At 41.2% G+C, this 14101-nt stretch overlaps 1 protein-coding gene across 10 annotated transcripts in view; it reads right to left on the bottom strand.

Moving 5' to 3' along the window:
• dmxl2 (Dmx-like 2) overlaps positions 1–14101 on the bottom strand; it is a 44957-nt gene that overhangs the window by 4685 nt on the left and 26171 nt on the right. For 3 of the 10 annotated variants that reach the window (XM_078280963.1, XM_078280701.1, XM_078280786.1), the window contains exons 31-49: positions 13427–13629; positions 12875–13243; positions 10296–10478; positions 9889–10185; positions 9579–9770; positions 9408–9484; positions 8867–8997; positions 8094–8339; positions 7590–7772; positions 7203–7286; positions 6182–6372; positions 5896–6029; positions 5719–5804; positions 5316–5517; positions 4742–4859; positions 3277–3342; positions 2410–2496; positions 2053–2174; positions 424–562 (exon numbers count right to left, since the gene is read on the bottom strand). In XM_078280963.1, coding sequence (XP_078137089.1) covers positions 424–562; positions 2053–2174; positions 2410–2496; positions 3277–3342; positions 4742–4859; positions 5316–5517; positions 5719–5804; positions 5896–6029; positions 6182–6372; positions 7203–7286; positions 7590–7772; positions 8094–8339; positions 8867–8997; positions 9408–9484; positions 9579–9770; positions 9889–10185; positions 10296–10478; positions 12875–13243; positions 13427–13629 — 3110 coding nt within the window. The remainder of the gene's footprint in view (positions 1–423; positions 563–2052; positions 2175–2409; positions 2497–3276; positions 3343–4741; positions 4860–5315; positions 5518–5718; positions 5805–5895; positions 6030–6181; positions 6373–7202; positions 7287–7589; positions 7773–8093; positions 8340–8866; positions 8998–9407; positions 9485–9578; positions 9771–9888; positions 10186–10295; positions 10479–12874; positions 13244–13426; positions 13630–14101) is intronic. The other 7 variants (XM_078281272.1, XM_078281321.1, XM_078280879.1 and 4 more) reach the window with 6 other exon arrangements.

Genomic DNA, 14101 nt, shown 5'->3' with positions numbered 1-14101 from the left:
CATCTCTGCGATGCAAACACACAACCCTCTCTGTATCAGCCTCCATAGACTCAGCAGGGCAGATGTTTAGTCGGCACGGCTCAGTTTGGCTCAACATTGATAAGAATTAAAAATACAAACTTCTCCTGAAAATGTGAAGGGAGCCACAGACTGCAGAATTAAATCCAAATGGAAAATTGCCTTTTTAATTTTGCATCATATGTTTTCATCATGTTTACATCTAAAACGTTACTTATGCATCTAATGCATGTTATGAAAAGAAAGACTGCAGAGTGATAGCATATATTCTATGCCATCTATAGGCTCCAAAACAGAACTTAGTTTCCCCCTACTGGCTATTATTGAGATTTGCATACCCATTACTGCCTGGTCTGGCTGTATTTTTGTATATCTGTGTTTTTTAGTGCATAGATAGACTCGTACCACACTGGCTCCCATGCTGGTCTGCCCACTACCGAGCCATGGCATGGATGCAGAGACTTGCATCTGCGGTGGTGCAAAGGGCACAGAGCTTGACTGGGCGATGTTGGATTGAGAAGAACGGTGATCTATGTCGTCAGAGCTGTGAAACAAAACACAACCGTAACCCATGAATGAGAATGCTTTATAGAGGTGTTTAAAACATATACGATGCACAAAGACTCTGCTATTCACATATTTCACAGGATGTCTGCAGGGTTCACCAAGTCAAATTTAAGACTTTAATACCACAAAGAAAGCAATTTAATACTTATTTACAATCATATTGGCCAAAGTATGAAAGTATGATGGAAAACCAGTAGGGACAATATGGCCTAGAATTATTTATCATTATATCACATTTTTTTCATTACTTCCCAGCAGTATATAATAATAATTCCTTAAGATGTAATCAGTTAAATTAATGTGACCTGTACCCAGAAACGCTGCGGAAAATGCAAAGATGGATTAACCAATTATTTATAATAAATTCATATAAGTTTTTGCTAGAGATGCACCGATAGATCGGCCGGTGACCGGAATTGGCCGGTTTTCACGTGCTCGGCCATGACCGGCGACCGGCAGGTCAGTCTGACATATGCCGATTTCATGCCGGTCAATGCTACAATTAACTGACAACATAAGTTATACGAGTTACAGTTCTCAAGGACGCACGCACACACACACGGCCGCGACAGCACAGTCTCTTTTTCCTTTCTCTCAACTTTTCCGCCGTGTGTCGCGCATACCCGCTCGCGATGTGAAGTGCGTGTCCGCGCTATTCTCGCACATGTAGGGAACCTCGTGAATTAACCTGCAACATGTCAGCTGTTTGGAAATTCTTCAGCGTGTGTGCAGAAGATAACAAGTTTGCAATATGCAACACCTGCGAGGAAAAAGTAGGGCGTGGAGGGACGACACCAAAAACCAAAATCACATTTTCTTTAGTTGGATATTGGATGTGAAAAGAAGGAAATGGTTCTAACATTGCACTTTAGAAGTGTGTGAATTTCCTACACCAGGAGTAATTTATATAATTCTATTTTATAGTGATCCATTCAAAAACATTTTCTATGTTCTGTGCAAAATGTTCTATTAAAGAAAAGATAGAAAATAAATATTTGTGTATGCTGTAAAGTGGTTAGAAAAAATTAAATCGTAATCGGGTAAAATCGGTATCGGCTGGCCTAACTCAAAGAAAATCGGAAATCGGAATCTGCCTAGAAAGTTGTAATCGGTGCATCTCAAGTTTTTGCTAAAATTGACATTTTTTACCCCGATTCTAATCGGAACCCTCTATTACATTAGGTATCTGCCGTTACCAAGTCCGATCCAATAATTATATCCATTTAACGGGCTCGATACGATTCATTAAAATATGTACGGATCGGCCCTGATACTGATTCTAAAGATCAGCTCGGGACATCCCTAGTTAGGACTGGTGATTTGCTTTGTGTGCAACCAGAACATGCTACATTTATCATGCTTACTATATAGCATCATGCCAAATATTGATGCAGAACTTGAAATTATGATTGAAATAGTTTCTTTGAGGACAGACAAATGCCACCAATGATCTGCCCTGAATCTCACCTGCGGGACTCCTTATCCAGGTCGTCCCCTATCCAGGTGTAGGGCTGGACAGCCACCAGAGTAGACACGTCCACCTCCTGAACATCATGAGTGGAGGCCAGCACTATCTCGTTGGAGTTAGACTGGAAAAGGGACAGAGAGGGACAAGGAGGGAGGAAGAGCATTAAAGGTGGACTTGGCAAAAGTTTCCTCCAATTTCCTAGAAAGAAAATTATATAGATATGCATACATTTTAGAGGAAGGTTCCTGGAAAGGGTTATGTAATCTATTTACCCTTTACTTAGTGCCAATTTAAATAGTTCTTTCTAGAAAACGTCCTAGGAAATAATTAGGAAATTATGGACACACACAACTTACCTTATTGATGGCAAATGCCATGATTATATCAGACTCCTTATGAATGATTTTAGCTTTGCCTCCTGGGTAGCCCATATCTGCCTCCACCTGGAAAAGCCAAGAAAACCAATACATTAAGGTTCAAAGGTTAAAGCTACAGTAGGGGACTCCTAAGCCTATTTCTTCCTTGAGGAGTAGGACGGAAAATATATATACTTCCAAAACACTTGCTTTGGGCCATCAAGTTACTCCAAACATAATTCCCACTTTATGTAAAGGTAGCGTAAAGCCACATTCACCAGTGGAGATGAGAAATCACATGTAAAAGGTAATTAAACATTGACAATTTGACTATTTATTCGGGATTTCCTGGTGATAACACTTTCCATGATTAGCAAGCCTTTCACAGCCCTGACAGTGAGCATGCAAGTTAGTAGTTCTACTTTATGTACCAACTCTCTTAAGGGGAGCTTTTGTTTTGGGCCCAGCAGAATCAGTCCAGCTAGAGAGGAGAAAGGAGTGAGAAACAGAGGGAGACGTCTTATTGCTAGGTATCGGATGTCAGGTTATGTGAGTGATGTCATACTGTAGGTGTCCCAGTGAAAGGAAAATATTAGATGTTAGATTTAAGCCTTGGAGCCTGATTTTATGCCAGAAAAATGGCCAGAGCAGTCACTATCAGGCCAAGCTGGGGAGGAGACATTAAGAGCTTCACCCAAAAGGTGCTACCTCTAACCGTAACATGCAAACCCTGTGCAATTGGTGCACACTACTTCATTTAAAGTTTAATGCACTTTCAAGCTCCTTCAAGCTTGGCTTTACAGTGACTCTCCCAAACAGACAGACAGACAGAGCCAGGGCCTTGGCTGGTACAGTAAATGATACTACCTTATAGGGACTGCTAGCTCCTGCTATGCAGTTTGGGCTTATACGGTCCATATGGTTCTCTACAGACTACACAACACACACACAGGCCATATAGACACAGAACACACCAACACGGCACAAGACAAAACACACCAACACGGCACAAGACAAAACATGCACAAACAAAAAATAAAACATGGAATGAAAAGAAAATGTAAAAAGGTTGACATGATTTTTGATGTACACTTGGTGATAAAATATGAATAAGTCTAAACACAGTCCACCTCATGTAGCAGGATAAGTGGAAATATCAACTATGGATCTGGGCACTACAGTTTAATTAAAAGTAATCTGGTTAGCAAATTAATTTTGTACAATTAAGAAACCAAGCATATGGGACCATAATCCATAGGATTATTGTCTAATTTTGGATGGGCAGCTACAGTAGCAGTCTGTCATGAAAGTGATTACATAATAATGACATCTAAGAAGGCAGTGAACTGTCCAATACCTGGTTTAAGAAGTCTAAGGAGTCAAAGCAATGATAATGACGATAAAACAAATACCAACAACAAGAGAGATACATGCTCAGTGAGCACTTCTCGTGTATTACAATATATTCATTTACTGAGGCAAATGATCAAAGTTTAAGGCCTCGGATAAAGACCTCTATAAATCACCATCTCCAATCTCAAGTGTCTTGCAATGCAAAAGACTGTGGACAGTGTGTACATTCTGTTTTGCATTCTTATGGGTAACTAGCGATAGGCATGCTGTGCAAAAATAATTAAAGTGAAAGTAAAATATATACTGAATTGGTCCATATATAATGTCCCTGACTTTTGAAATACCTTTCATATTCAAAAAACAAACGAATAGCAACATTACATTCTTATTTAGGTATTTCAATAAATAACACCTTTAATAATAAACAGGACTTTGTTCTGTTTTTAGTCACATATTTGCACACTTCACATCTTTTCTCTGACTGCATTGTTTAGGCTTCTGCTGTCTTCTAACATGACATGCTGTCACTACATTTCTTAGCTGCATGTCAGTTGTTTGATGACTATTACATTTCTCATCAATCACCATCATCAAGATAATCTTTAAGCTACTTTTTTCAACACTGTCACAATGTCTCTTAATATGTAGATCCTGGCAATTTAGAGTTTAGTGACAGTAACTAGAGCCAGTCAAAAGGGTCATTTTGTTTTATAGATCACTTTTAAACCGCTCGTAGTTAAATGTGAGACAAACCCACTAATAAAAATGATTTTTTTTGAGGCAATGCTTGTATTTAGGCCAATATGGTAATTGTGTTAGGGGAAATAAAAGAACCCATCAAAAGCAAGCATTTTGGTGTAAATATGAACTAACATGACTTGTTAAATAAAACAATGGTGGATTTAATCACCATGGCTAATGAACACTGAACTGAAGAAAAAAACAAGCAGATATTTGTACATGCATGTGGACTGCTGACCTCACTCTGCTTCCTTTTCTTAGTAAAGATGTAACGGATCAAAGTCTCCTGAAGAACTTCCTGTTTGACCAGGAAATGCCAAAGACGTCGGGCTGGAAAGGACTGATGGTTCTTTGTCCTGAGAGAAAATATATGAACAAACATACGTTGGTCACTTATGGGGGCATCCACTTATGTCATGGTTTATTTTCAATTGAATGGAATACGATATGATCTGATATGGCATGAGTGACTGAAATCTGTCCTGTGTTATGTGAAACGCATTTAAGCATTGTTGATGTGGCATGAAGCATTTGATTGATCTATTTGTTGGTGAATAAATTGTACCTAGGTGGGCTCCTGAGCTACACTAAAAGTTCTTTTGGAACGTGAGTTAGTTTGTGTTAGCGTTAGTATTGCAGTGGTAGTACAGTAAACCTTTCATTTGCTGTCATTCACTCTTTCTAAAGTAGTGTTAATGATAGGATTGATTAATCTATTCTGAAGTCAACTAAAACAATGTAAAATGCTCTTGCTTACAGCCCTAGCGTGTGAGAGTGTGTCTATATTTTTGTATGTATGATTTAATACTCACTTGAAGGGTGTGTTGTCTGGCTCCAGCATGGCCTTGTGTCGGAGTATGGCGGGGCCACCTCCTGCGCTAAGGTCAGTAGGGTAAGTGTTGATGTAGTTGGGAGGTGGCCCGTCAAAGCTGTTCATTCGCTCCAGCAGAAGCTGCTCCCAATTCTCTATAGTCTTTAACACAGCGTTGCTAAGAGGGGAGATGACTGGCAGGTCTGTGACACAAACGCATATAGACTTACAGTATATACTCTGTACAGGCAGCAGCAATGACAATGATTGTTTATTTATGTATATTTATACAAATGATTATCAAATTATACTAAAGTATTTCAATGCATCTTCATAAAGAATAGCTCTTACTGTATATTAGATTTAAGGATCTGTTTGGGATCAATGGGGAGGATAGTGTGTACCTGTGAAGTCAAGGCCAGTGAGAGGGAGGAAGTTCTTGACGTTGTGATGAGCCAGTTTCACCATGACCAGGCGGATCAGAGCCCAACTATGTACCACACAGACAGACATGCAAGTTTAAAATCTAAAGCAGAGTCTTCGAATTACATGGCAGAAAAATAAAACAGGGTGAGCCCCACCTGTAGGAGTTGGGGTCAGAGTGCTCCGTTATCTGTGTGTCAGAAAGGAAGGCGTCGTCATCATCTTCATCATCCTCTGCGCCGCTTTCGTCTGAGTCACACAGAGCATTGCTGTCTGACAGCGGCAGGAAGGGCTGAGAGGGAGGAAATAATGAGGGAAGAGAAAAAGCAAATGAAAAAGGCAGATGGAGAGTGAGAGATTGAGGAATAACTTATTAATAACCTTCAGAGTATGAGTCACAGATCTCATTAGTCGATTCCACATATGTGGAATTTAATGTCTTACTTTGGCCACAAAGTAGTCCCACATGCTCAGCTCTGGGGGAATGAACTTCTCCCTGTATGCGGGTCTCTCTGTGGGCACAGGAGGTGGGGTGGCTGGTGTTTCCTTTACAGGGCGTCCAGGAACAAGCATCCTCATGTTGAACCTACGTCTGTATCGGTCCACATCCTCCGCTGGGGGCTGTGGGGGAGCCACTGTGGGAGGAGAAGAACGAAGAGATGGTATCTTTCTAACACAATGAACTCTGATAAGGTCAGTTTGCAGCAGACTGCAGTATGCTGCACTTTTGTACAAATGATGAAGTCAAGCTGAGATTCATTTTAAAGCCAAAAGAAGGTCAAGAAATAGATCAGGAGGAATTGAACTGCACCCACACCCTACACAGAGGACAGTATAATCTCCATCCACAATAGAGCTGAATAATACATTTTTACAGTTAAAACTTTTTGTTCTATGACGTTGATGAGTCATAGCACTCAAAAAAAAAAATATGTTATAGGACTTGGAAAAGAAATCCAGAAAGCACAAATACAGACATTTAAGATGGAAGCACAGGGCAAGACACACTATGTTGTGCACAGACCTGCACCATTATCCTGGGTGACAAATTCTGGGATCGTACCAGACAAAACAAGACAAGACATAAACCAGAGTAGACAGTGCAGTTAGACACAGATACTACACATAATGGAATCAGTGTATATTTGATGTAGTGCGTGGCACAAAATACACACAGAAAACACATCAAACAATGATGGCAAATTTGTTCAGCAGTCATGTGCTAAGCGTTTTCTTGTATCCACAGCACAATCTAAAAATCTGATGCAGACAAACAGCTATCACACAAAAGCTACTATCAGTTTATGATACAGTTATTACCTCTACTACAAACTACTGATATACAGAAACTTGAGTCCATTCACATTTTTTTTTTTTTAACGCTGCAAACAAACAAAACAGAACTAGTTATGCAGTTACAGCTCTACAATAGTATTTCATTGTCTAATAGCCTCTCAAGGTGTACCTGGTTCAGTCTCAGATTCAGATTTAGTCTGAGAGGGCTGATCAGCCTTGGCCTCTGAACACTCCTTGCTAGGCCCAGCTGTTGCTTTGATGGCACAATAGGAATGACACAATGAGATGAGCATGGAGGACATTAACGTACATGCAATGCAGTACACACAAACACACACACACAAACACACACAGCTGTTGTCTTATCATAACACAGAACACAGACGACAATGTCTTCATAGCATTAGTGAGCTTTGTTGTTTGTTATGGGCATTCAATAGTAGCTGCACGAGAGAGGGGGGGTAAGTCAAGCATCGGCAACAATGCAAACCTGTACAATTACCATGCACTGCAATCCCGCAAACCAGCACTGCAATCCACCAGCCCAGTTACTCACAGCTGGCTTTAGTTGCTGGTGCCACAGTGCCCAACCCCTCTCCCCTTGAAACGGGAGGAGGGGGTCGTTTGGGGCGGTGGGTTTCAGTGGGGGTGGGAGTGGGGTTTGGGGTGAAGCTGCTCTGCTCAGGTCTTCCTGCCTCTTGAGAGTCCTCTGGCCTGGCTGCCTCAAAATCAGCTGGCACTGGGACACAGGGCAGAGGGCACACTCACACAAGACACTACAAAGCAGCAGCATCTTAGGAGCATCAACAGGACACAACTAGGTGTATGTATACGTAACTATGTAGACAGGTCGGAGCGATGGGAGCATTGCCTTAGATCAGAAATAAGTCAGAATGTAGAAAGTCAACAGATGAAGTAGAAGAGGACAACGGCAAGGAAGAGTATATGGACAGGGACAGATTATAAAGACCAGGAAGGTGGACAAAAGACAACAATGATGGTGATGATGGATATAAAGGTATTAGTAATTAAAAAAATAATAACTAAGTAATAATTCTACCTGGTGGGGCCTCAGGCCTCTTTGGCTTAATAACGACTTTGGCCCCTCCCCCAAAGACAGCGGCCCACATGCGGTTGTTGAGGGGATGTGCAGCAAGGCGGAAGAGTTCATTGCTGCTGTGAGTGCCCAGGCCATGAATGAGCAGTGCAAGATAAACAGCCATGACCCCTTCACACAACAGCACGTTGAGCCTCGGCTGGTCCTCCTCTCTGGCAGACGTCAACAGAGATATCAGGGATGACACACCTGCAGAGAGAGGACATACATACACACAATATGGCATTTGAGTAAAAGATAGACGACACTCTATAACACTTCTTCAACAGAACAAAACACCATCTCTGCACAATACAGAACCCGTTTATGGAACATTTGCAAGATGGCGTGATCAGTCTCTGTCTTTCCGTTTCCTTCCCAGAGGCCATGAAGCTCCTATTATAGAACACCATCTGCCTCTCTGCATAAACACAGACTGCCTGCTTTGCTCTGCTCTCTCTGCTTTTTATATTCACTCTGAATAATGTCTTTGATGCTCACACATATGTAATTTGCCATGTCTATGCATTATGTGAGTCTTCTGGAAAATTATCTATCTTTAATCTCATTAAAACAACTCTTGAGAGTATAAAGACCAAAATGTTATTGAAGAGCCATTCCCCCGATAGCAAAATTGTCACTTTTTTAAATAGTATTTCTTATTTTCTGCCTTTAGTAAAGAGTCTAACTCAATCTAACCCCAAGAAATGCCAGTGGTTGGTAACACAGGGAGTTACCTGGCCACTGTGCAGGTGCAGAGTTGGGAGTTATATGTTCTTCTATGCTTTCTGTACGGAGTCGTTTCCTCTCACTGAGCAACAGGCCCTGGTACACCATCCCTGTGAACTGGTTGGTTTCTGTCTGGCTGCTGAAAAGCCAACAACAGAAAGGTAAGCCGTGAGTCACAACAACCATAAAAACATGTAGAGTATGTTCAACATTTTAGGAAACACAGTCATTGGCTTTTTTTTCTAGAAGGAAATGAGTACATACATTTCAATCTCTTTGTTTGTGATAGATTCTGGGTGCGGTTAGCTAAGCTTAGGATCAAGAGCAAATTCCCCAACATGTTTAACTACTACTTTAACTTACAATCATGCTGTATAGGAGAGAGAAAAGGGAGCAGTGAGATTGTACTTTGGGGAACAAATAGTGAAACCAATACACACCAAAAAAAAAGCCCCTATGGTGTTGTAAAGACATTTTTGTTTTCAGGAAGGCAAATAAAATCTGGCAGACTGTTAGGGCTGTGGCACTGCACTGCAGAGGCTCAGTTACCTGTAGCTGTGGCTGTCACACAGTGCTTGATAGATGCAAGCAGACAGAGATGCTGCTAGAGTGTGCAGAGCATTCACCTGAGGTTGAAAAAACGGACACATTTACCTTATTAAACATTAAAATGAACAACTTCAGATGACTGTAGAAAAAGGCTGCAGAGTCTATACTGACCCGATCATCCATGATGTCAGGATGCGGTGGGGTCTCCATTAAGGTGACGGTGTGGAGGATGTCGTGAATGTGGTTGCTGAGGTGAAGAACTGGATTGGCTATGACCGTCTTAGTGGGGGCAATGCAAGCTGATAGCAGAGGCAGTGTAGTAGGCAGAGGCAGAGGAGACTGCAGCTGCTTAACTGTGGTCTCCTACAGAGTGAGACAGGAAGATGTAGATTTTATTTTAGCTGAAGAGAGATTTTTTTGTTGTTGCATTAATCCAGTAGAATTACATAACATATATGTTTTTATGAGTGTGTATGTGTACCTGCTGGCTCTCCTGCAGAAGAAATAGAAGCTCCATGCGAACAGAGGTGACTCCTCCTCCCTTGGCTCCGTGAAGGCTACAGTAGGACAGAAACACCCTTAGCAGGGCCTGGTTCTTCCTCAGCCACGCCTTGCGCCTCTCAGAGTGCTGCTGCTTGGCCTGAAGACGACGTCGCTCCATCTGGTGACGCTCATAGGCCCCGGCCTCTGTGCGCTCCAGGGCATCGTCTGATATGTCCACTGATGCTGTACGCTCTCTCCAGCGCTCCACCTCTGAATCCTCCTCCTTCCCCTCCACCTTTGTGTAAACACAGTTTATGTTGAATAACCATGGTCAACCAGGAAAAAAAACAACACACAAGCGAATATAAAGTTGCATACATCACATCAAATATGATCAAAGTGTACCTTGTAGTTGCAGATTGTATGCATGGCTGCTATCTCCTTCTCTAGCCAACTGTAGAGCTGAAAGCGGAGCTTCCCTCCATCCACCTCAAAGCCTGTGGCCAAAGTACGCAGCTCTGTCATCAGGATCTTCAGACAGGCGCGGAACTTCAGCTGCTCTGCTATCACGTCCACCTCTGACTCACCCTGAAACATATGAAAGTTGAGTTTTAGGAAAAGGGCCGCACCTTGCAGACTCGCTGACCTTACAGGAGCATTCCTGTGAAGTCTGGAGTCTTCAGGGCTCCAAATCCAAATTCAACACAATTCATTATTCTTCCATAAATAAGATCTGTGTGCAGACTTCACCATAAAATATATATATATTTTTTTAACATTGTGAGGCTTTATTTTGCAAATTACTAATTTGAATTCCATTAAGAACTTGAGGGTCAATACCTCATTATTTGTCATATCTATAGCAACGATTGAAGTCTTACAGGAAGTCTTATCTCCTAATATATTAGAACCCCTCCTGGCCCAGTGTCATGCCAGTACTTTTGTCTGAGATGTTAAATCTAAATGAGTTTCATTTGAATGCCAACATTCTGGGTTGTGAATCACTTGATGCCCCTACTGTATATCCCAGTTAAGTCAGCATGGAACATTTTGAGTCTGTGTTTGCTGTTCTAGTTAAAGAGAGACAGGCTGAAGTTTATAAATTAAAACTGAACAATAACTTTGCAATACCTTAGAAATAAGTTTCTAACTTTTTTATGTACTTAAAAAAAAAAAATAGTTTATATTTAAAAAAGAGAACTCCTTAATGTTTCAAGTATGTATACTCATCCTATCCTACAAACATTCCAGTAATTGTTGTAATGGATTCTAGATCTTCATAGGGACCACCTGACATCACAGTGATACCTACAGAGACCTACGTCAGCAACCACAACTATTAGAGGAGATGGATACGCGAAACACACTAGTACAATATGCCTGGCATATGCCGTGCTGTTGGCTGTAGTAACAGTCGTAAAAGAACCCCCGGACTACAATTTTATTCCATTCCAAAGGAGAAAGTTCGCCCGCAAACTTAAAGCAACAGAGACGATTTCTGGTCCCTGTTTAATCAGCCAGCCAACTCAAGCTAACATTAGCTTTGTAGAGATTGTAGAATTTCCTAAACTGAATAAATACCGCACATATAAACACAAAACTGCTTTCCTAGCTCAATCGTGTTGTAACTAAGATATCTGCTGATTTTTTATTTTTTTTTAATGGATAGATTTAGCTACTACACGTCCGCGAACTTCAAGCAACAGAGTTTAACATTAGTCAGCCAGTCAATTGAGCTAACGTTAGCTTTGTATAGATCGTGGGATTTCCCAAATTGAATAAATACCACACATATAAACACAAAACTGCTTTTCTAGCTCAATCTTGTTATAACTAAGATAACTAAATAATAAATATTTGCCAGTGCCAGCTGAATATTTTGTCTTTCGACAGATTTAGCTTTTGATCGTCCGCGAAATTCACGTGTAGCAGCTATTTTTAACATTACGCCGTGTCACCGGCACAGCTGATGTGATCCAAACATTTCCAATAAGTTAACTCCAGAGTGATGTAACACATTTAGCCGTTTAACCCATAGACTGTTAATATTAATGGGCAAAGCATCAGGTTCGGTGAAGTGCTGCAAATGCGTGTAAGTGCCTTAAACCTGCATTCTATCTGAATTCCAGCAGGGGGAGACACATGCGGTTGCAAAAGGAGGTCGGTTTCTGTAGAAGTCTATGAGAAAGTGGGGTGTGGCTATGATGTGATTGCCAGTGAAAGTGTGTAACGTAAAGTGGCTCCTCCCTCTCATCTAAAATCATCACATCCGCAACCAGGATGGCTGCACCCGTAACGGCAAACTCGACAACGGATAGCAGATCTCCACAAACCAATGGGTGACGTCACACATGCACTGTCCATTAATATTAACAGTCTATGGTTTAACCCGATGTATCACTTCAGCTATATCAATATGTCCGATAGCTTCTGTGTGTTCCACTGTGGTTCATAATTTATTTTCATTAATACAAATGTTTCCAAAAAATGTTTTGATTTAACTCTGTAATGTAACCAGCTGTTAGCCCTTTAACTAAAAACTTGCTAGCTACTAGCATGAATCAATCTAGACTTAACCACCACCAAAATAACATGGTTGATGTCCTGTTATCACATATATATATGTATGTATATATATTTTATAAGTGTCATATCTCGGTGTCTTTCACCCATCCTGCAACGGCGTATTGATAGACATCTGTACTCTTGAAAGCCTTCAGACTATCTCTGGTGGGATATCTACGGGGATGGATTATGTACAAGGTAAAATACAGTTGGAGGTAATAAATATGGATTACAACCAATAACCAATGTTTTTTACCAAATAACTATGTATTTCTGTCTCATTTAGATAGCGCTGTTGCCATGACTGTATCTAAAAACGTCTGTATCTGTAGCCTAGCTCTATCCCTGTGTCGGGAACAAATATGGCGCCGAGCACGTTGGAAGTGACGTCTTTGGTACCCCACGAATATTATTCCTACCTGTGGGTCCTCTCTCTGCAGGTTGGGGCCGCCACTCTCTAAAACTTCTGGTTTCTTCATGGTCAGACCATCATCATCCTCATCTTCATCATCATCTTCCTTGTCCTCTTCCCAGTCCAGCTTCAGAATGTCGTCCTCCACCTTGACCAAAGGCTGGCTCCAGTCCAACCCACCCACACTATCATTTCCTCCCCAGGCATTGGCTGCAGGGGAGCCCCATTCCACGCCTCCCTGGGTGCCATTTTCCAGGGGTTGGCTCGAGTTCAAGTTGGCTTTGGATGAAGCTTTGCTGAGAGGTGAGGAGCTAGATTTCTTGGTAACTTTAGGTATTTTAGAAAGCACTTCCAGAGCCAGAACTGGGCAGCCCACCTACAGAAGATTTAGATATGATTAAAACCATGACTAAACATTTGCTATATAACATTCACATGTTTTCTTTTGTAATTAACACTTTATCAGTCTGTAAAACAACTGTAGAGATAGATACAGTACTAGGTCCCAACTGTATCAGAATAACTGGATTGGACTGAGATATATTTTTGATGAGCCCACCTTGAAGTGTGCATTGGCAGTAGTGAAGAACAGTTTGCGCTCTATAAGGTTGATCTCAACTGCGCTGCTTTTCTCAGCAGTGAGGCCCACAGTTGTTGCAGTACCCTCTGGATTTGCAAAGTGGCGACGGATGATCAAAGGGTGTGTCCTCAGGTAGTTATAGAAACTAAACACCACAGGGTTGCAAGCCTTCACCATCACATCTATCACAGAGGGATGAAGAAAAGGAGAAAGACAAAGCCTTTACACAAAGCACACTAGAGGTGTTGAAATTAATCAAATAATTGATGCATCGAATCGTGGACATGGACGATGCTGCATCAATAATCAGCCGGGCCATAATCGATTATTTCCGTTTACAATTTAATGTATGCCTAACAACCTTTCTGTTTACATATTCTGTTATGTTTTGCACATTCAGGAAGTGCCATGTGCTCAGTGCTCAGTTTTATGTATCCAATTTATTTAGTATTAGAGCACTGCAGAATGTTTTGTTTTTGAAGCTTGAAAAGCTATGAATTAAATATCCTATATGGCTTTAATAGAAATATTTATTTGACGCATCGTGATGCATCGAGATATCGAATCGAAGACATGATAATCGTAATCGAATCGAATCGGGAGATCAGTGAAGATTCACACCTCTAAAGCACACAATGCAAATAACGAGCAGAG

The sequence above is a fragment of the Sander vitreus genome, chromosome 1 (genome assembly GCF_031162955.1).
Source record: "Sander vitreus isolate 19-12246 chromosome 1, sanVit1, whole genome shotgun sequence".
NCBI lineage: Eukaryota > Metazoa > Chordata > Actinopteri > Perciformes > Percidae > Sander > Sander vitreus.
The sequence above is the reverse complement of the archived record's forward strand: the minus strand, read 5'-3'. Positions and strand labels throughout refer to the sequence as shown.